This window comes from Taudactylus pleione, unplaced genomic scaffold (genome assembly GCF_031769625.1).
Source record: "Taudactylus pleione unplaced genomic scaffold, aTauple2 ptg001276l, whole genome shotgun sequence".
Classification (NCBI taxonomy): domain Eukaryota; kingdom Metazoa; phylum Chordata; class Amphibia; order Anura; family Myobatrachidae; genus Taudactylus; species Taudactylus pleione.
Window position 1 is genome coordinate 135715 of NW_028285676.1, and position 24422 is coordinate 160136.

The 24422-nt window shown below is 47.7% G+C and overlaps 1 protein-coding gene across 1 annotated transcript in view; it reads right to left on the minus strand.

The window, feature by feature from the left end:
* The window catches only part of LOC148443413 (solute carrier family 52, riboflavin transporter, member 2-like), a gene marked incomplete at its 3' end in the record, with an annotated part of 209880 nt that overhangs the window by 115877 nt on the left and 69581 nt on the right, over positions 1–24422 (minus strand). Inside the window, exons 3-4 of the mRNA XM_088462851.1 lie at positions 6900–6977; positions 6379–6446 (exon numbers count right to left, since the gene is read on the minus strand). Coding sequence (XP_088318977.1) covers positions 6379–6425 — 47 coding nt within the window. The remainder of the gene's footprint in view (positions 1–6378; positions 6447–6899; positions 6978–24422) is intronic.

The following is a 24422-nucleotide window of genomic DNA, read 5'->3' on the forward strand; positions in this document are numbered from 1 at the left end:
TGTGGGACTTCCCGATAAGCGAATAGAAGCTGTTGAAGGGCTTTCTCCCAGTCATTCCCCTCGGACTGCACGTAAGCTTGTAGAAGTCTTTTTAGCGTTCCACTGAAATGTTCAGAGTCCGTTGGCCTGTGGATAAGAGGTGGTCCGAAGAGGTCGAAACCCCCGCCCCTCTTTTCCCACAGGGTTTGCATTAATTCACCTTGGAATTGGGGCCCTTGATCTGTGACGACTTCCTGCGGGTATCCAAGCCGACTGAATATGTCCGTCAATGCTTGCGCAACGTGTTCTGTGTCAATAGATGATAGGGCCACAGCCTCAGGATAGCGCGTAGCAAAGTCCACCAGTGTTAGGATGTACTTCTTTCCCATGTGACTGGGAATAGCTAATGGTCCAACTAGGTCTATGGCAACACGGGCAAATGGCTCCCCCATAATAGGTAATGGGTGTAGAGGAGCTTTTCGCTGGGGCTACCCCAGTCTCTGGCAGGTATCGCAGGTGTCTCGATACTGCTTAACGTCTCTAGAGATCCGTGGCCAGAAGAAATCCCGCAACATCGGGCCAGTGTTTTACGGGTGCCAAAATGCCCGGCTGCTCGAATGTCATGAGCAAGGGCTAGTAATTGTGCTCTGTACGGTGTAGGTACCACCAACTGTTTAGTAGGCATGACTGTTTCTTGTCCAGACTGAACAACCACCACTCGGTACAGCAATTCCACTTCCCAAACCATCTTGCTCCCATAGGCTGTTTCCAACCCCAGGTCGGCTGCGCTCCTTAATTTACTTAGGGAATGGTCTGTCCGTTGGGCCTGTCGAAACTCGCTCCGGTCCACCTCCCCCAAGTCTAACTCTGAAGTACTGGACAAGGGACTGGAATCGCTCACCATTGTAGTAGGGGTAGGTTGGTTCTGTTCTGTATCTGTCACTGCTCTTTGGGTTTGGCTCCAGGTCACCACTTGAACGAAGCGTATCACCAGTCCCTGTCCCAGATTATTCCCGAGAATGACCTTGGCTGGTAATCCCTTGAGCACTCCGACCACCACGATTCCTCGATTGGCTCCCAAGTCGAGATGTATCTTGGCGACGGTGATATCGGTATGTTGTCCCCCGGGGGTGGCAATTCGTGCATACTGTCGGGGAATCACCCGGGAGGTGGGCATCAGGTCTGGCTCAATCAATGTGAGTGAGGCCCCAGAATCTCGTAGGCCCTGTACCGCTGGTCCTCTACCAACACAGGCTGTAAGTGCCCCTGCATATTCTGAGGAGTAGCCTGCTCCTCCCCCAGAACCAGGTCTACAATATACACCCCATACATCATCTCGACCACATCTGACTGGATGACTGCATCGCAAAAATCCTCAATGGAGTAACATACCACAGAGACTGTGGCCGGTCTGGCCCCAGGGAATGGCCCTCGCATGCGTGGACAGTCCCTCAACAAGTGTCCTGGTTGATTGCAGCAGTAACACTTACGAAGTTCTGGGTTAGCCACTTTGAATCTGGGTGGTTGATAAGAGTAGTAAAGGAGGCCCTATCAAAAACATCTATCATTTATGCGTGGTTCTCTGTCGGGGAGCTTCTCTACTCGTGGGGCCCTCATACCACCTGTTGCACTGAAGACTCTCCATTGGGGACGGTTAGCTATATATTCATCAGCCCATTCTGCAGCTTGTTCAGGTGTGGGCTTCCGGTCTACGACCCGCTCCCGTACCTCTGGTGCCATCTTAATCATTAGTTGTTCTACTACAATTAGGTTGACAATCTTCTCCACAGTTGAGGCCTGTCTACCCTCGAGCCATTTTCCACAGGCTTGCCGTAGCTGACTGGCAAACTCTTGGTAGGAAGCAGTCTCACTTTTGCTCAGTGTCCTGAATTTGAGACGATAAGATTCTGCAGTGATCTGGAACTTAGTCAGCAATGCCTTCTTTATACAGGTGTAGACTCCACATTCCTTGGAAGCTAAAGCCCGGTAAGCTTCCAGAGCCCTACCGGTGAGACTTGGCCCCAAGTACTTGGGCCATTCAGCTGGCTCTATCCCGTGCACTCCCATGAGATTCTCAAAGATCTGGGAGGAGAGAGTGTCAATGTCGCCGCTTCTCTTGTTCAGCCCCTCTGGGCAACAGCACAGTTTCGCTGCTAGTAGGGATTTGTACCCCTAATATCGCATGGATCACTCCAGCTCTCTCTTGTGTAGTTGCACTTTCACCTAGCGCCCCCAGCCAACTCTGTTAGGGTGGGAGTAGCGGTGGTTGACTCGGGTAATCGACTGGAAGAAGTGCTTCCACTGCCTGTCGGTCCATCTTCATCATCACTCAGGTGGTCAGGATCCTCTGGGTGTGCACGAACCCACTCCAACAACCACAGTACCAGAATCTCCCGGGTGTCAGTCCCATTATATGCAATTCCCTTCATCCTGCAAAATCCTTGCAGGTGCGGTTTCCGGGCTGTCCGGCAAAACTTCTCCTGCTCTCTCATGACGTTTTCAATTTGGCCGCCGGTTGCAACTCCTGACTGACTCTCCATACTGATATTCTCTGGTGTTAGCGTTGCTTCTACTCACTCCCCTGGAATTACTGCAGGAACTGTGTGACATGCCACCGCTGCCACCAAATGTGAGGATACCGGGGGACCTGGGTATCAGGGATCACACAGTGGAGCAGGTTATAATGAATGCAAGATGAACTTTATTCATGGAGACACAGAAATCCAGCAAACAGTAAGCAGGGTTATATCAATACAGTCCACTCAGAGTTCAGCAAAGTCTTTTCCAGCTGCTATATATCTCCTCTCTACCTGGCCAGCAATGGCAGCTGTAGCAGGGCACACAGAGCTGCTCTATATCTAAAGACACTGAGAGGGGTCAACACCCCAACCTTCAGTCACACACTAACCCACAATGCCCCTTGCTGCACCACCCTACTTCCCTCTCTCTCATTGGTGGGCCCTGGTGTCAGTCTTTCCAGAGAGGAAGGAGGAGGGCTTTGTAACAGGAACACTCCCTTGCTGTCTGCTGCTGGCAAACTTCCTGTATGAGACATGCAGACTGAGGGCTTCAACTTAAGAACGCAGAACTGGGTCATGGGACTAACTCTTTTCAACATGCAAGTCCTAGAAGTCCTTTTCCCTCATCTCCTCCACCTTCATCCCTCCACACAGCTCTCATAGTGCCTCCAACCCATCAAAGTGTCCACACCCAGCTCTCATAGTGCCTTCATCCATCCACACACCCAGCTCCCTTAGTGCCTTCTTCCCTCCACACCCAGCTCTCATAGTGCCCCCTTCCCTCAAGAGTGCCCACCCAGCTCCCATAATGCCTCCAACCCATCAGTGTCCACACCCAGCTCACAGTTCTTATAGTGCCTTCATCCCTCCACACCCAGCTCTCATAGTGCCTTCATCCCTCCACACCAGCTCCCATAGTGTCTTCATCCTTCCACACCCAGCTCCCATAGTGCCTTCTTCCCTCCACACCCAGCTCCCATAGTGCCTTCTACCCTCCACACCCAGCTCCCATAGTGCCTTCTTCCCTCCACACCCAGCTCCCATAGTGCCTTCTTCCCTCCACACGCAGCTCCGATAGTGCCTTCTTCCCTCCACACCCAGCTCCCATAGTGCCTCCACACACAGTGCCCACACAGCTCCCATAGTACCTCCTTCCCTCTACAGTGTCCACACCCAGCTCTCATAGTGCCTCCACCTCTACACACAGACACACACAGTGCCCACCCAGCACCTTCATCCCTCCACACACAGTGCCCAGCTCTCATAGTCCCTCCATCCCACCAATCACAGTGCTCTTCTACCCAGCTTGCACAGCCCCTCTACCCAGCTGAAATGGAGTCTCCTCCCAGCATCTTCTCTCTCCCAGCTCATACAGAGCCTCTTCCGACCCAGAGCCTCCTTTCGCTTCACACAACACCCCCTCCACTCTGCTCACACGGTTCCCCATCCCACTCAGCGCCTTCATCCTGCTCACACAGCGCCTCCACTCAGCTCTTAATGCCTCCTCCCCTCCACAGTGCCCACACCCAGCTCTCAGTGCCTCCATCCCTCCACACAAAGTGCCCACACCCAGCTCTCAGTGCCTCCATCCTACCACTCACACTGCTCCTCCTCCAAGCTTGCACAGCCCCTCTACCCAGCTGAAATGGAGTCTCCACCCAGCTCACACAGAATCTCAATAGAGCCCTTCCATCCAGCTCAAACAGCACCTTCTCTCTCCCAGCAGCTCCACCCAGTTCACACAGCACCTCCTGCCACCCAGCTCCTCCACCCTGCTAACACAGCACCTCTTCCCAACCAGAGCCTCCTTCCACCTCACACAGCACCCCCTCCACTGTGCTGACACAGCTCTTATTTGTGAGTGAGCTCCCTTGGCTGAGAAGCAATGATGTAATAGTGACCCCACAAACACACACAGTGCCACCAACACCCAGCTCTCATAGTGCCTCCAGCTCTACACACACAGTCCACCCAGCTCCCATAGTGCCTCCATCTGATCACACACAGTGCTCACACATAGCCATCATAGTACCTACACCCGACCATGCATACAGTGCTCACACACAGCTCTCATAGTGCCTTCACCTCTACACAGAGTGAATACACCCAGCTTAAACAGCTCTCATAGTGCCTCCACACAGCACCCAAAGTGCCTTCATCCCTCCACTCAGTGCCCACACAGCTCTCATAGTACCTCCATCCCTCCACACAGTGCCCACACCCAGCTCTCCTAATGCCTCTACACAGTATCCACATCCAATTCTCATAGTGCCTCCACACAGTGTCCACCCAGCTCTCATAGTGCCTCCATCCCTCCACACCCAGCTCTCATAGTGCGTCCATCCCTCCACACATCCAGCTCTCATAGTGCCTTCATCCCTCCACACAGTGCCCACACCCAGCTTTCATAGTGCCTCCATCCCTCCACTCACCCAGCTCCCATAGTACCTTCATCCCTCCACAACCAGTTCTCATAGTGCCTTCATCCCTCCACACAGTGCCCACACCCAGCTTTCATAGTGCCTCCATCCCTCCACTCACCCAGCTCCCATAGTACCTTCATCCCTCCACAACCAGTTCTCATAGTGCCTCCATCCCTTCACACACCCAGCTCTCATAGTGCCTCCATCCCTCCACACACCCAGCTCTCATAGTGCCTCCATCCCTCCACACACCCAGCTCTCATAGTGCCTCCATCCCTCCACACACCCAGCTCTCATAATGCCTCCATCCCTCCACACATCAAGCTCTCATAGTGCCTCCATCCCTCCACACCCAGCTCTCATAGTGCCTCCATCCCTCCACACAGTGCCCACACCCAGCTTTCATAGTGCCTCCATCCCTCCACTCACCCAGCTCCCATAGTACCTTCATCCCTCCACAACCAGTTCTCATAGTGCCTCCATCCCTTCACACACCCAGCTCTCATAGTGCCTCCATCCCTCCACACACCCAGCTCTCATAGTGCCTCCATCCCTCCACACACCCAGCTCTCATAGTGCCTCCATCCCTCCACACACCCAGCTCTCATAATGCCTCCATCCCTCCACACACCAAGCTCTCATAGTGCCTCCATCCCTCCACACCCAGCTCTCATAGTGCCTCCATCCCTCCACGCACCAAGCTCTCATAGTGCCTCCATCCCTCCACACATCCAGCTCTCATAGTGCCTTCATCCCTCCACACAGTGCCCACACCCAGCTTTCATAGTGCCTCCATCCCTCCACTCACCCAGCTCCCATAGTACCTTCATCCCTCCACAACCAGTTCTCATAGTGCCTTCATCCCTCCACACACCCAGCTCTCATAGTGCCTCCATCCCTCCACACACCCAGCTCTCATAGTGCCTCCATCCCTCCACACACCCAGCTCTCATAGTGCCTCCATCCCTCCACACACCCTGCTCTCATAATGCCTCCATCCCTTCACACACCCAGCTCTCATAGTGCCTCCATCCCTCCACACCCAGCTCTCATAGTGCCTCCATCCCTCCACACACCCAGCTCTCATAGTGCCTCCATCCCTCCACACCCAGCTCTCATAGTGCCTCCATCCCTCCACACCCAGCTCTCATAGTGCCTCCATCCCTCCACACACCCAGCTCTCATAGTGCCTCCATCCCTCCACACACCCAGCTCTCATAGTGCCTCCATCCCTCCACACACCCAGCTATCATAGTGCCTCCATCCCTCCACACAACGAGCTCTCATAGTGCCTCCATCCCTCCACACACCCAGCTCTCATAGTGCCTCCATCCCTCCACACAACACAGCGCCATCAGCCACCAAGTACCCCCTCCACTCTGCTAACACAGTGCCCCCTCACACAGCGCCTCCATCCGGCGTACAGTGCTTCCGCCAATAAAATGTATATTAATGACCTGATTTGTATTTCTTTAGGAATAAAAGGGACCCTCTCGTCCTTCATAAATTTCCTCAGTGTGGAGATCTGAAAAATATCAGTATATAAAAACATAAGAACACTGACAATACTACAAGCAAGTCCCTCCCACTGTAGGGTGATACAGACAGAAGGGGGCTATGAGATCTAGAGTCCCTCCCACTGTAGGGTGACACAGACAGAAGGGGGCTATGAGATTTAGAGTCCCTCCCACTTCAGGGTGACAGAAAAGGGGACTATGAGAGTCCCTCCCACTTCAGGGTGACACAGAAAAGGTGGCTATGAGAGTCCCTCCAACTTCAGGGTGACATAGACAGAAGGGGGCTATGAGATCTAGAGTCCCTCCCACTGTAGAGTAACTGACAGAAGGGAGCAATAAAACCCGGAGTACCTCCCTCTGCAGGGTGACACAGAAAAAGTGGGCTATGAGCTATACAGTCCCTCCTACTGCAGGGAAATACAGACAGTAGGGAGCAATGAGCCCCAGGCAGGGACACTTACCTCCTCCTAACTGTTGCTTAAGATACGGTCACGTACTGCAAACCTGTGAGAACATCATTCCTCTGCCTTCAGTACAATCTGCAGGAAAGTTACACAAAGTTTGCAGTGAGCCAAAACAAACTCATAAAGTGATTATACAAATGTAACTCATTAACCCTACAGGTGCCGGAGCAGAACAGACACTACAAACCCTGAACCCACATACACAGCTATTACACTGTACATTACAGGTCACATGGTACAATGACTGACAGGCCAGACACTAGTGACCCCACATACACAGCTATTACACTGTACATTACAGGTCACACTGTACAATGACCGACAGACCAGACACTAGTGACACCACATACACAGCTATTACACTGTACATTACAGGTCACACTGTACAATGACCGACAGACCAGACACTAGTGACACCACATACACAGCTATTACACTGTACATTACAGGTCACACTGTACAATGACTGACAGACCAGACACTAGTGACACCACATACACAGCTATTACACTGTACATTACAGGTCACACGGTACAATGACTGACAGACCAGACACTAGATATAGTGACCCCACATACACAGCTATTACACTGTACATTACAGGTCACACGGTACAATGACTGACAGACCAGACACTAGTGACCCCACATACACACCTATTACACTGTACATTACAGGTCACACTGTACAATGACTGACAGACCAGACACTAGTGACCCCACATACACACCTATTACACTGTACATTACAGGTCACACTGTACAATGACTGACAGACCAGACACTAGTGACACCACATACACAGCTATTACACTGTACATTACAGGTCACACTGTACAATGACTGACAGACCAGACACTAGTGACACCACATACACAGCTATTACACTGTACATTACAGGTCACACTGTACAATGACTGACAGACCAGACACTAGATATAGTGACCCCACATACACAGCTATTACACTGTACATTACAGGTCACACGGTACAGTGACTGACAGACCAGACACTAGTGACCCCACATACACAGCTATTACACTGTACATTACAGGCACACGGTACAGTGACTGACAGGCCAGACACTAGTGACCCCACATACACAGCTATTACACTGTACATTACAGGTCACATGGTACAATGACTGACAGACCAGACACTACTGACCCCACATACACAGCTATTACACTGTACATTACAGGTCACACGGTACAATGACCGACAGACCAGACACTAGTGACCCCACATACACACCTATTACACTGTACATTACAGGTCAAACTGTACAATGACCGACAGACCAGACACTAGTGACCCCACATACACAGCTCTTACACTGTACATTACAGGTCACACGGTACAATGACTGACAGACCAGACACTAGTGACCCCACATACACAGCTATTACACTGTACATTACAGGTCACACTGTACAATGACTGACAGACCAGACACTAGTGACCCCACATACACAGCTATTACACTGTACATTACAGGTCACACTGTACAATGACCGACAGACCAGACACTAGTGACCCCACATACACACCTATTACACTGTACATTACAGGTCATACTGTACAATGACTGACAGACCAGACACTAGTGACCCCACATACACAACTATTACACTGTACATTACAGGTCACACTGTACAATGACTGACAGACCAGACACTAGTGACCCCACATACACAGCTATTACACTGTACATTACAGGTCACACTGTACAATGACTGACAGACCAGACACTAGATATAGTGACCCCACATACACAGCTATTACACTGTACATTACAGGTCACACGGTACAATGACTGACAGACCAGTCACTAGTGACCCCACATACACAGCTATTACACTGTACATTACAGGTCACACTGTACAATGACTGACAGACCAGACACTAGTGACCCCACATACACAGCTATTACACTGTACATTACAGGTCACACTGTACAATGACTGACAGACCAGACACTAGATATAGTGACCCCACATACACAGCTATTACACTGTACATTACAGGTCACACGGTACAATGACTGACAGACCAGTCACTAGTGACCCCACATACACAGCTATTACACTGTACATTACAGGTCACACTGTACAATGACTGACAGACCAGACACTAGTGACCCCACATACACACCTATTACACTGTACATTACAGGTCATACTGTACAATGACTGACAGACCAGACACTAGATATAGTGACCCCACATACACAGCTATTACACTGTACATTACAGGTCACACGGTACAGTGACTGACAGACCAGACACTAGTGACCCCACATACACAGCTATTACACTGTACATTACAGGCACACGGTACAATGACCGACAGACCAGACACTAGTGACCCCACATACACAGCTATTACACTGTACATTACAGGTCACACGGTACAATGACTGACAGACCAGACACTAGTGACCCCACATACAAAGCTATTACACTGTACATTACAGGTCACACTGTACAATGACTGACAGACCAGAAACTAGTGACCCCACATACACAGCTATTACACTGTACATTACAGGTCACATGGTACAATGACCCCACATACACAGCTATTACACTGTACATTACAGGTCACACGGTACAATGACTGACAGACCAGACACTAGTGACCCCACATACACAGCTATTACACTGTACATGACAGGTCACACTGTACAATGACTGACAGACCAGACACTAGTGACCTCACATACACAGCAATTACACTGTACATTACAGGTCACACTGTACAATGACTGACAGACCAGACACTAGTGACCCCACATACACAGCTATTACACTGTACATTACAGGTCACACTGTACAATGACTGACAGACCAGACACTAGTGACCCCACATACACAGCTATTACACTGTACATTACAGGTCACATTGTACGATAACTGACAGACCAGACACTAGTGACCCCACATACACAGCTATTACACTGTACATTACAGGCACACTGTACAATGACTGACAGACCAGACAATAGTGACCCCACATACACAGCTATTACACTGTACATTACAGGCACACGGTACAATGACCGACAGACCAGACACTAGTGACCCCACATACACAGCTATTACACTGTACATTACAGGCACACGGTACAATGACTGACAGACCAGACACTAGTGACCCCACATACACAGCTATTACACTGTACATTACAGGTCACACGTTACAATGACTGACAGACCAGACACTAGTGACCCCACATACACAGCTATTACACTGTACATTACAGGCACACGGTACAATGACTGACAGACCAGACACTAGTGACACCACATACACAGCTATTACACTGTACATTACAGGTCACACGGTACAATGACTGACAGACAAGACACTAGTGACCCCACATACACAGCTATTACACTGTACATTACAGGTCACATGGTACAATGACCGACAGACCAGATACTAGTGACCCCACATACACAGCTATTACACTGTACATTACAGGTCACACGGTACAATGACTGACAGACCAGACACTAGTGACCCCACATACACAGCTAGTACACTGTACATTACAGGTCACACGGTACAATGACCGACAGACCAGACACTAGTGACCCCACATACACAGCTAGTACACTGTACATTACAGGTCACACAGTACAATGACCGACAGACCAGACACTAGTGACCACACATACACAGCTATTACACTGTACATTACAGGTCACACGGTACAATGACTGACAGACCACACACTAGTGACTCCACATACACAGCTATTACACTGTACATTACAGGTCACACGGTACAATGACCGACAGACCAGACACTAGTGACCCCACATACACAGCTATTACACTGTACATTACAGGTCACACTGTACAATGACTGACAGACCAGACACTAGAGAACCCACATACACAGCTATTACACTGTACATTACAGGTCACACTGTACAATGACTGACAGACCAGACACTAGTGACACCACATACACAGCTATTACACTGTACATTACAGGTCACACGGTACAATGACAGACAGACCAGACACTAGTGACCCCACATACACAGCTATTACACTGTACATTACAGGTCACACGGTACAATGACTGACAGACCACACACTAGTGACTCCACATACACAGCTATTGCACTGTACATTACAGGTCACACTGTACAGTGACTGACAGACCAGACACTAGTGACACCACATACACAGCTATTACACTGTACATTACAGGTCACACTGTGCAATGACTGACAGACCAGACACTAGTGACCCCACATACACAGCTATTACACTGTACATTACAGGTCACACTGTACAATGACTGACAGACCAGACACTAGTGACCCCACATACACAGCTATTACACTGTACATTACAGGTCACACGGTACAATGACTGACAGACCAGACACTAGTGACCCCACATACACAGCTATTACACTGTACATTACAGGTCACACGGTACAATGACTGACAGACCAGACACTAGTGACCCCACATACACAGCTATTACACTGTACATTACAGGTCACACTGTACAATGACTGACAGACCAGACACTAGTGACCCCACATACACAGCTATTACACTGTACATTACAGGTCACACTGTACAATGACTGACAGACCAGACACTAGTGACCCCACATACACAGCTATTACACTGTACAATACAGGCACACGGTACAATGACTGACAGACCAGACACTAGTGACCCCACATACACAGCTATTACACTGTACATTACAGGTCACACGGTACAATGACTGACAGACCAGTCACTAGTGACCCCACATACACAGCTATTACACTGTACATTACAGGTCACACTGTACAATGACTGACAGACCAGACACTAGTGACCCCACATACACAGCTATTACACTGTACATTACAGGTCACACGGTACAATGACTGACAGACCAAACACTAGTGACCCCACATACACAGCTATTACACTGTACATTACAGGTCACACTGTACAATGACTGACAGACCAGACACTAGTGACCCCACATACACAGCTATTACATTGTACATTACAGGTCACACTGTACAATGACTGACAGGCCAGACACTAGTGACCCCACATACACAGCTATTACACTGTACATTACAGGTCACACTGTACAATGACTGACAGACCAGACACTAGTGACCCCACATACACAGCTATTACACTGTACATTACAGGTCACACTGTACAATGACTGACAGGCCAGACACTAGTGACCCCACATACACAGCTATTACACTGTACATTACAGGTCACACTGTACAATGACCGACAGACCAGACACTAGTGACCCCACATACACAGCTATTACACTGTACATAAGGGGCACACGGTACAATGACCGACAGACCAGACACTAGTGACCCCACATACACAGCTATTACACTGTACATTACAGGTCACACGGTACAATGACTGACAGACCAGACACTAGTGACCCCACATACACAGCTATTACACTGTACATTACAGGTCACACGGTACAATGACCGACAGACCAGACACTAGATATAGTGACCCCACATACACAGCTATTACACTGTACATTACAGGTACACGGCACAATGACTGACAGACCAGACACTAGTGACACCACATACACAGCTATTACACTGTACATTACAGGTCACACTGTACAATGACTGACAGACCAGACACTAGTGACACCACATACACAGCTATTACACTGTACATTACAGGTCACACTGTACAATGACTGACAGACCAGACACTAGTGACCCCACATACACAGCTATTACACTGTACATTACAGGTCACACGGTACAATGACTGACAGACCAGACACTAGTGACCCCACATACACAGCTATTACACTGTACATTACAGGTCACACTGTACAATGACCGACAGACCAGACACTAGTGACCCCACATACACAGCTATTACACTGTACATTACAGGTCACACGGTACAATGACTGACAGACCACACACTAGTGACCCCACATACACAGCTATTACACTGTACATTACAGGTCACACGGTACAATGACTGACAGACCAGACACTAGTGACCCCACATACACAGCTATTACACTGTACATTACAGGTCACACGGTACAATGACCGACAGACCAGACACTAGATATAGTGACCCCACATACACAGCTATTACACTGTACATTACAGGTCACACTGTACAATGACCGACAGACCAGACACTAGTGACCCCACATACACAGCTATTACACTGTACATTACAGGCACACGGTACAATGACCGACAGACCAGACACTAGTGACCCCACATACACAGCTATTACACTGTACATTACAGGTCACACGGTACAATGACTGACAGACAAAACACTACATATAGTGACCCCACATACACAGCTATTACACTGTACATTACAGGTCACACGGTACAGTGACTGACAGACGAGACACTAGTAACCCCACATACACAGCTATTACACTGTACATTACAGGTCACACGGTACAATGACTGACAGACCAGACACTAGTGACCCCACATACACAGCTATTACACTGTACATTACAGGTCACATTGTACAATGACTGACAGACCAGACACTAGTGACCCCACATACACAGCAATTACACTGTACATTACAGGTCACACGGTACAGTGACTGACAGACCAGACACTAGTGACCCCACATACACAGCTATTACACTGTACATTACAGGTCACACGGTACAATGACTGACAGACCAGACACTAGTGACCCCACATACACAGCTATTACACTGTACATTACAGGTCACACGGTACAATGACTGACAGGCCAGACACTAGATATAGTGACCCCACATACACAGCTATTACACTGTACATTACAGGCACACGGTACAATGACTGACAGACCAGACACTAGTGACCCCACATACACAGCTATTACACTGTACATTACAGGCACACGGTACAATGACTGACAGACCAGACACTAGTGACCCCACATACACAGCTATTACACTGTACATTACAGGCCCCGGTCACACGGTACAATGACTGACAGACCAGACACTAGTGACCCCACATACACAGCTATTACACTGTACATTACAGGTCACACGGTACAATGACTGACAGACAAGACACTAGTGACCCCACATACACAGCTATTACACTGTACATTACAGGTCACACGGTACAATGACTGACAGACCAGACACTAGTGACCCCACATACACAGCTATTACACTGTACATTACAGGTCACACGGTACAATGACTGACAGACCAGACACTACTGACCCCACATACACAGCTATTACACTGTACATTACAGGTCACACGGTACAATGACCGACAGACCAGACACTAGTGACCCCACATACACACCTATTACACTGTACATTACAGGTCATACTGTACAATGACCGACAGACCAGACACTAGTGACCCCACATACACAGCTCTTACACTGTACATTACAGGTCACACGGTACAATGACTGACAGACCAGACACTAGTGACCCCACATACACAGCTATTACACTGTACATTACAGGTCACACTGTACAATGACTGACAGACCAGACACTAGTGACCCCACATACACAGCTATTACACTGTACATTACAGGTCACACTGTACAATGACCGACAGACCAGACACTAGTGACCCCACATACACACCTATTACACTGTACATTACAGGTCATACTGTACAATGACTGACAGACCAGACACTAGTGACCCCACATACACAACTATTACACTGTACATTACAGGTCACACTGTACAATGACTGACAGACCAGACACTAGTGACCCCACATACACAGCTATTACACTGTACATTACAGGTCACACTGTACAATGACTGACAGACCAGACACTAGATATAGTGACCCCACATACACAGCTATTACACTGTACATTACAGGTCACACGGTACAATGACTGACAGACCAGTCACTAGTGACCCCACATACACAGCTATTACACTGTACATTACAGGTCACACTGTACAATGACTGACAGACCAGACACTAGTGACCCCACATACACACCTATTACACTGTACATTACAGGTCATACTGTACAATGACTGACAGACCAGACACTAGATATAGTGACCCCACATACACAGCTATTACACTGTACATTACAGGTCACACGGTACAATGACTGACAGACCAGACACTAGTGACCCCACATACACAGCTATTACACTGTACATTACAGGTCACACGGTACAATGACTGACAGACCAGTCACTAGTGACCCCACATACACAGCTATTACACTGTACATTACAGGTCACACTGTACAATGACTGACAGACCAGACACTAGTGACCCCACATACACAGCTATTACACTGTACATTACAGGTCACACGGTACAATGACTGACAGACCAAACACTAGTGACCCCACATACACAGCTATTACACTGTACATTACAGGTCACACTGTACAATGACTGACAGACCAGACACTAGTGACCCCACATACACAGCTATTACATTGTACATTACAGGTCACACTGTACAATGACTGACAGGCGAGACACTAGTGACCCCACATACACAGCTATTACACTGTACATTACAGGTCACACTGTACAATGACTGACAGACCAGACACTAGTGACCCCACATACACAGCTATTACACTGTACATTACAGGTCACACTGTACAATGACTGACAGGCCAGACACTAGTGACCCCACATACACAGCTATTACACTGTACATTACAGGTCACACTGTACAATGACCGACAGACCAGACACTAGTGACCCCACATACACAGCTATTACACTGTACATTACAGGCACACGGTACAATGACCGACAGACCAGACACTAGTGACCCCACATACACAGCTATTACACTGTACATTACAGGTCACACGGTACAATGACTGACAGACCAGACACTAGTGACCCCACATACACAGCTATTACACTGTACATTACAGGTCACACGGTACAATGACCGACAGACCAGACACTAGATATAGTGACCCCACATACACAGTTATTACACTGTACATTACAGGTACACGGCACAATGACTGACAGACCAGACACTAGTGACACCACATACACAGCTATTACACTGTACATTACAGGTCACACTGTACAATGACTGACAGACCAGACACTAGTGACACCACATACACAGCTATTACACTGTACATTACAGGTCACACTGTACAATGACTGACAGACCAGACACTAGTGACCCCACATACACAGCTATTACACTGTACATTACAGGTCACACGGTACAATGACTGACAGACCAGACACTAGTGACCCCACATACACAGCTATTACACTGTACATTACAGGTCACACGGTACAATGACTGACAGACCAGACACTAGTGACCCCACATACACAGCTATTACACTGTACATTACAGGTCACACGGTACAATGACCGACAGACCAGACACTAGATATAGTGACCCCACATACACAGCTATTACACTGTACATTACAGGTCACACTGTACAATGACCGACAGACCAGACACTAGTGACCCCACATACACAGCTATTACACTGTACATTACAGGCACACGGTACAATGACCGACAGACCAGACACTAGTGACCCCACATACACAGCTATTACACTGTACATTACAGGTCACACGGTACAATGACTGACAGACCAGACACTAGTGACCCCACATACACAGCTATTACACTGTACATTACAGGTCACACGGTACAATGACTGACAGACCAGACACTAGTGACCCCACATACACAGCTATTACACTGTACATTACAGGTCACACGGTACAATGACCGACAGACCAGACACTAGATATAGTGACCCCACATACACAGCTATTACACTGTACATTACAGGTCACACTGTACAATGACCGACAGACCAGACACTAGTGACCCCACATACACAGCTATTACACTGTACATTACAGGCACACGGTACAATGACCGACAGACCAGACACTAGTGACCCCACATACACAGCTATTACACTGTACATTACAGGTCACACGGTACAATGACTGACAGACAAAACACTACATATAGTGACCCCACATACACAGCTATTACACTGTACATTACAGGTCACACGGTACAGTGACTGACAGACCAGACACTAGTGACCCCACATACACAGCTATTACACTGTACATTACAGGTCACACGGTACAATGACTGACAGACCAGACACTAGTGACCCCACATACACAGCTATTACACTGTACATTACAGGTCACATTGTACAATGACTGACAGACCAGACACTAGTGACCCCACATACACAGCAATTACACTGTACATTACAGGTCACACGGTACAGTGACTGACAGACCAGACACTAGTGACCCCACATACACAGCTATTACACTGTACATTACAGGTCACACGGTACAATGACTGACAGACCAGACACTAGTGACCCCACATACACAGCTATTACACTGTACATTACAGGTCACACGGTACAATGACTGACAGGCCAGACACTAGATATAGTGACCCCACATACACAGCTATTACACTGTACATTACAGGCACACGGTACAATGACTGACGGACCAGACACTAGTGACCCCACATACACAGCTATTACACTGTACATTACAGGCACACGGTACAATGACTGACAGACCAGACACTAGTGACCCCACATACACAGCTATTACACTGTACATTACAGGCCCCGGTCACACGGTACAATGACTGACAGACCAGACACTAGTGACCCCACATACACAGCTATTACACTGTACATTACAGGTCACACGGTACAATGACTGACAGACAAGACACTAGTGACCCCACATACACAGCTATTACACTGTACATTACAGGTCACATGGTACAATGACTGACAGACCAGACACTAGTGACCCCACATACACAGCTATTACACTGTACATTACAGGCACACGGTACAATGACCGACAGACCAGACACTAGTGACCCCACATACACAGCTATTACACTGTACATTACAGGTCACACTGTACAATGACTGACAGACAAGACACTAGTGACCCCACATACACAGCTATTACACTGTACATTACAGGTCACACGGTACAATGACTGACAGACCAGACACTAGTGACCCCACATACACAGCTATTACACTGTACATTACAGGTCACACGGTACAGTGACTGACAGACCAGACACTAGTGACCCCACATACACAGCTATTACACTGTACATTACAGGCACACGGTACAATGACCGACAGACCAGACACTAGTAACCCCACATACACAGCTATTACACTGTACATTACAGGTCACACGGTACAATGACTGACAGGCCAGACACTAGTGACCCCACAAACACAGCTATCACACTGTACATTACAGGCACACGGTACAATGACTGACAGACCAGACACTAGTGACTCCACATACACAGCTATTACACTGTACATTACATGTCACACGGTACAATGACTGACAGACCAGACACTAGTGACCCCACATACACAGCTATTACACTGTACATTACAGGCACACGGTACAATGACCGACAGGCCAGACACTAGTGACCCCACATACACAGCTATTACACTGTACATTACAGGCACACGGTACAATGACCGACAGACCAGACACTAGTAACCCCACATACACAGCTATTACACTGTACATTACAGGTCACACGGTACAATGACTGACAGGCCAGACACTAGTGACCCCACATACACAGCTATTACACTGTACATTACAGGCACACGGTACAATGACTGACAGACCAGACACTAGTGACTCCACATACACAGCTATTACACTGTACATTACATGTCACACGGTACAATGACTGACAGACCAGACACTAGTGACCCCACATACACAGCTATTACACTGTACATTACAGGCACACGGTACAATGACTGACAGACCAGACACTAGTGACCCCACATACACAGCTATTACACTGTACATTACAGGTCACACGGTACAATGACTGACAGGCCAGACACTAGTGACCCCACATACACAGCTATTACACTGTACATTACAGGTCACACTGTACAATGACTTGCAGACCAGACACTAGTGAGACCACATACACAGCTATTACACTGTACATTACAGGTCACACTGTACAATGACTGACAGACAAGACACTAGTGACCCCACATACACAGCTATTACACTGTACATTACAGGTCACACTGTACAATGCCCGACAGACCAGACACTAGTGACCCCACATACACAGCTATTACACTGTACATTACAGGTCACACTGTACAATGACTGACAGACAAGACACTAGTGACCCCACATACACAGCTATTAGACTGTACATTACAGGTCACACTGTACAATGCCCGACAGACCAGACACTAGTGACCCCACATACACAGCTATTACACTGTACATTACAGGTCACACGGTACAATGACTGACAGACCAGACACTAGTGACCCCACATACACAGCTATTACACTGTACATTACAGGTCACATGGTACAATGACTGACAGACCACACACTAGTGACCCCACATACACAGCTATTACACTGTACATTACATGTCACACGGTACAATGACTGACAGACCAGACACTAGTGACCCCACATACACAGCTATTACACTGTACATTTCAGGTACACGGTACAATGACCGACAGACCAGTCACTAGTGACCCCACATACACAGCTATTACACTGTACATTACAGGTCACACGGTACAATGACTGACAGGCCAGACACTAGTGACCCCACATACACAGCTATTACACTGTACATTACAGGCACACGGTACAATGACCGACAGACCAGACACTAGTGACCCCACATACACAGCTATTACACTGTACATTACAGGTCACACGGTACAATGACTGACAGACCAGACACTAGTGACCCCACATACACAGCTATTACACTGTACATTACAGGCACACTGTACAATGACTGACAGACCAGACACTAGTGACCCCACATACACAGCTATTACACTGTATATTACAGGTCACACTGTACAATGACTGACAGACCAGACACTAGTGACCCCACATACACAGCTATTACACTGTACATTACAGGTCACACGGTACAATGACTGACAGACCACACACTAGTGACCCCACATACACAGCTATTACACTGTACATTACAGGTCACACGGTACAATGACTGACAGACCAGACACTAGTGACCCCACATACACAGCTATTACACTGTACATTACAGGTCACACGGTACAATGACTGACAGACCAGACACTAGTGACCCCACATACACAGCTATTACACTGTACATTACAGGTCACACTGTACAATGACTGACAGACCAGACACTAGTGACCCCACATACACAGCTATTACACTGTATATTACAGGTCACACTGTATAATGACTGACAGACCAGACACTAGTGACCCCACATACACAGCTATTACACTGTACATTACAGGTCACACTGTACAATGACTGACAGACCAGACACTAGTGACCCCACATACACAGCTATTACACTGTACATTACAGGTCACACTGTACAATGCCTGACAGACCAGACACTAGTGACCCCACATACACAGCTATTACACTGTACATTACAGGTCACACTGTACAATGACTGACAGGCCAGACACTAGTGACCCCACATACACAGCTATTACACTGTACATTACAGGTCACACTGTACAATGACTGACAGGCCAGACACTAGTGACCCCACATACACAGCTATTACACTGTACATTACAGGTCACACTGTACAATGACTGACAGACCAGACACTAGTGACCCCACATACACAGCTATTACACTGTACATTACAGGTCACACGGTACAATGACTGACAGACCAGTCACTAGTGACCCCACATACACAGCTATTACACTGTACATTACAGGCACACGGTACAATGACTGACAGACCAGACACTAGTGACCCCACATACACAGCTATTACACTGTACATTACAGGTCACACGGTACAATGACTGACAGACCAGACACTAGTGACCCCACATACACAGCTATTACACTGTACATTACAGGTCACACGGTACAATGACTGACAGACCAGACACTAGTGACCCCACATACACAGCTATTACACTGTACATTACAGGTCACACGGTACAATGACTGACAGACCAGACACTAGTGACACCACATACACAGCTATTACACTGTACATTACAGGTCACACTGTACAATGACTGACAGGCCAGACACTAGTGACCCCACATACACAGCTATTACACTGTACATTACAGGTCACATGGTACAATGACTGACAGACCAGACACTAGTGACCCCACATACACAGCTATTACACTGTACATTACAGGTCACATGGTACAATGACTGACAGACCAGACACTAGTGACCCCACATACACAGCTATTACACTGTACATTACAGGTCACACTGTACAATGACTGACAGACCAGACACTAGTGACCCCACATACACAGCTATTACACTGTACATTACAGGTCACACGGTACAATGCCTGACAGACCAGACACTAGTGACCCCACATACACAGCTATTACACTGTACTTTACAGGTCACACGGTACAATGACTGACAGACCAGACACTAGTGACCCCACATACACAGCTATTACACTGTACATTACAGGTCACATGGTACAATGACTGACAGGCCAGACACTAGTGACCCAACATACACAGCTATTACACTGTACATTACAGGTCACACGGTACAATGACTGACAGACCAGACACTAGTGACCCCACATACACAGCAATTACACTGTACATTACAGGTCACACGGTACAATGACTGACAGACCAGACACTAGTGACCCCACATACACAGCAATTACACTGTACATTACAGGTCACACTGTACAATGACCGACAGACCAGACACTAGTAACCCCACATACACAGCTATTACACTGTACATTACAGGTCACACTGTACAATGACTGACAGACCAGACACTAGTGACCCCACATACACAGCTATTACACTGTACATTACAGGTCACACGGTACAATGACTGACAGACCAGACACTAGTGACCCCACATACACAGCTATTACACTGTACATTACAGGTCACACTGTACAATGACCGACAGACCAGACACTAGTGACCCCACATACACAGCTATTACACTGTACATTACAGGTCACACGGTACAATGACTGACAGACCAGACACTAGTGACCCCACATACACAGCTATTACACTGTACATTACAGGTCACACTGTACAGTGACTGACACACCAGACACTAGTGACCCCACATACACAGCTATTACACTGTACATTACAGGTCACACTGTACAGTGACTGACAGACCAGACACTAGTGACCCCACATACACAGCTATTACACTGTACATTACAGGCACACGGTACAATGACTGACAGACCAGACACTAGATATAGTGACACCACATACACAGCTATTACACTGTACATTACAGGTCACACTGTACAATGACTGACAGGCCAGACACTAGTGACCCCACATACACAGCTATTACACTATACATTACAGGTCACACGGTACAATGACTGACAGACCAGACACTAGTGACCCCACATACACAGCTATTACAGTGTACATTACAGGCACACGGTACAATGACTGACAGACCAGACACTAGTGACCCCACATACACAGCTATTACACTGTACATTACAGGTACACGGTACAATGACTGACAGACCAGACACTAGTGAGACCACATACACAGCTATTACACTGTACATTACAGGCACACTGTAAAATGACCGACAGACCAGACACCAGATATAGTGACCCCACAAACACAGCTATTACACTGTACATTACAGGCACACGGTACAATGACTGACAGACCAGACACTAGTGACCCAACATACACAGCTATTACACTGTACATTACAGGTCACACGGTACAATGACTGACAGTCCAGACACTAGTGACCCAACATACACAGCTATTACACTGTACATTACAGGTCACACGGTACAATGACTGACAGTCCAGACACTAGTGACCCAACATACACAGCTATTACACTGTACATTACAGGTCACACTGTACAATGACTGACAGGCCAGACACTAGTGACCCCACATACACAGCTATTACACTATACATTACAGGTCACACGGTACAATGACTGACAGACCAGACACTAGTGACCCCACATACACAGCTATTACAGTGTACATTACAGGCACACGGTACAATGACTGACAGACCAGACACTAGTGACCCCACATACACAGCTATTACACTGTACATTACAGGTACACGGTACAATGACTGACAGACCAGACACTAGTGACCCCACATACACAGCTATTACACTGTACATTACAGGTCACATGGTACAATGACTGACAGACCAGACACTAGTGAGACCACATACACAGCTATTACACTGTACATTACAGGTGACATGGTACAATGACTGACAGACCAGACACTAGTGAGACCACATACACAGCTATAACACTGTACATTACAGGCACACTGTAAAATGACCGACAGACCAGACACCAGATATAGTGACCCCACAAACACAGCTATTACACTGTACATTACAGGCACACGGTACAATGACTGACAGACCAGACACTAGTGACCCAACATACACAGCTATTACACTGTACATTACAGGTCACACGGTACAATGACTGACAGTCCAGACACTAGTGACCCAACATACACAGCTATTACACTGTACATTACAGGTCACACGGTACAATGACTGACAGTCCAGACACTAGTGACCCAACATACACAGCTATTACACTGTACATTACAGGTCACACTGTACAATGACCCCCACATACACAGCTATTACACTGTACATTACAGGTCACACGGTACAATGACTGACAGACCAGACACTAGTGACCCCACATACACAGCTATTACACTGTACATTACAGGCCCCGGTCACACGGTACAATGACTGACAGACCAGACACTAGATATAGTGACCCCCACATACACAGCTATTACACTGTACATTACAGGTCACACGGTACAATGACTGACAGGCCAGACACTAGTGACCCCACATACACAGCTATTACACTGTATATTACAGGTCACACTGTACAATGACTGACAGGCCAGACACTAGTGACCCCACATACACAGCTATTACACTGTATATTACAGGTCACACTGTACAATGACTGACAGGCCAGACACTAGTGACCCCACATACACAGCTATTACACTGTACATTACAGGCACACGGTACAATGACCGACAGACCAGACACTAGTGACCCCACATACACAGCTATTACACTGTACATTACAGGCACACGGTACAATGACTGACAGACCAGACACTAGTGACCCCACATACACAGCTATTACACTGTACATTACAGGTACACGGTACAATGACTGACAGACCAGACACTAGTGACCCCACATACACAGCTATTACACTGTACAATACAGGTCACACGGTACAATGACTGACAGGCCAGACACTAGTGACCCCACATACACAGCTATTACACTGTACATTACAGGCACACGGTACAATGACCGACAGACCAGACACTAGTGACCCCACATACACAGCTATTACACTGTACATTA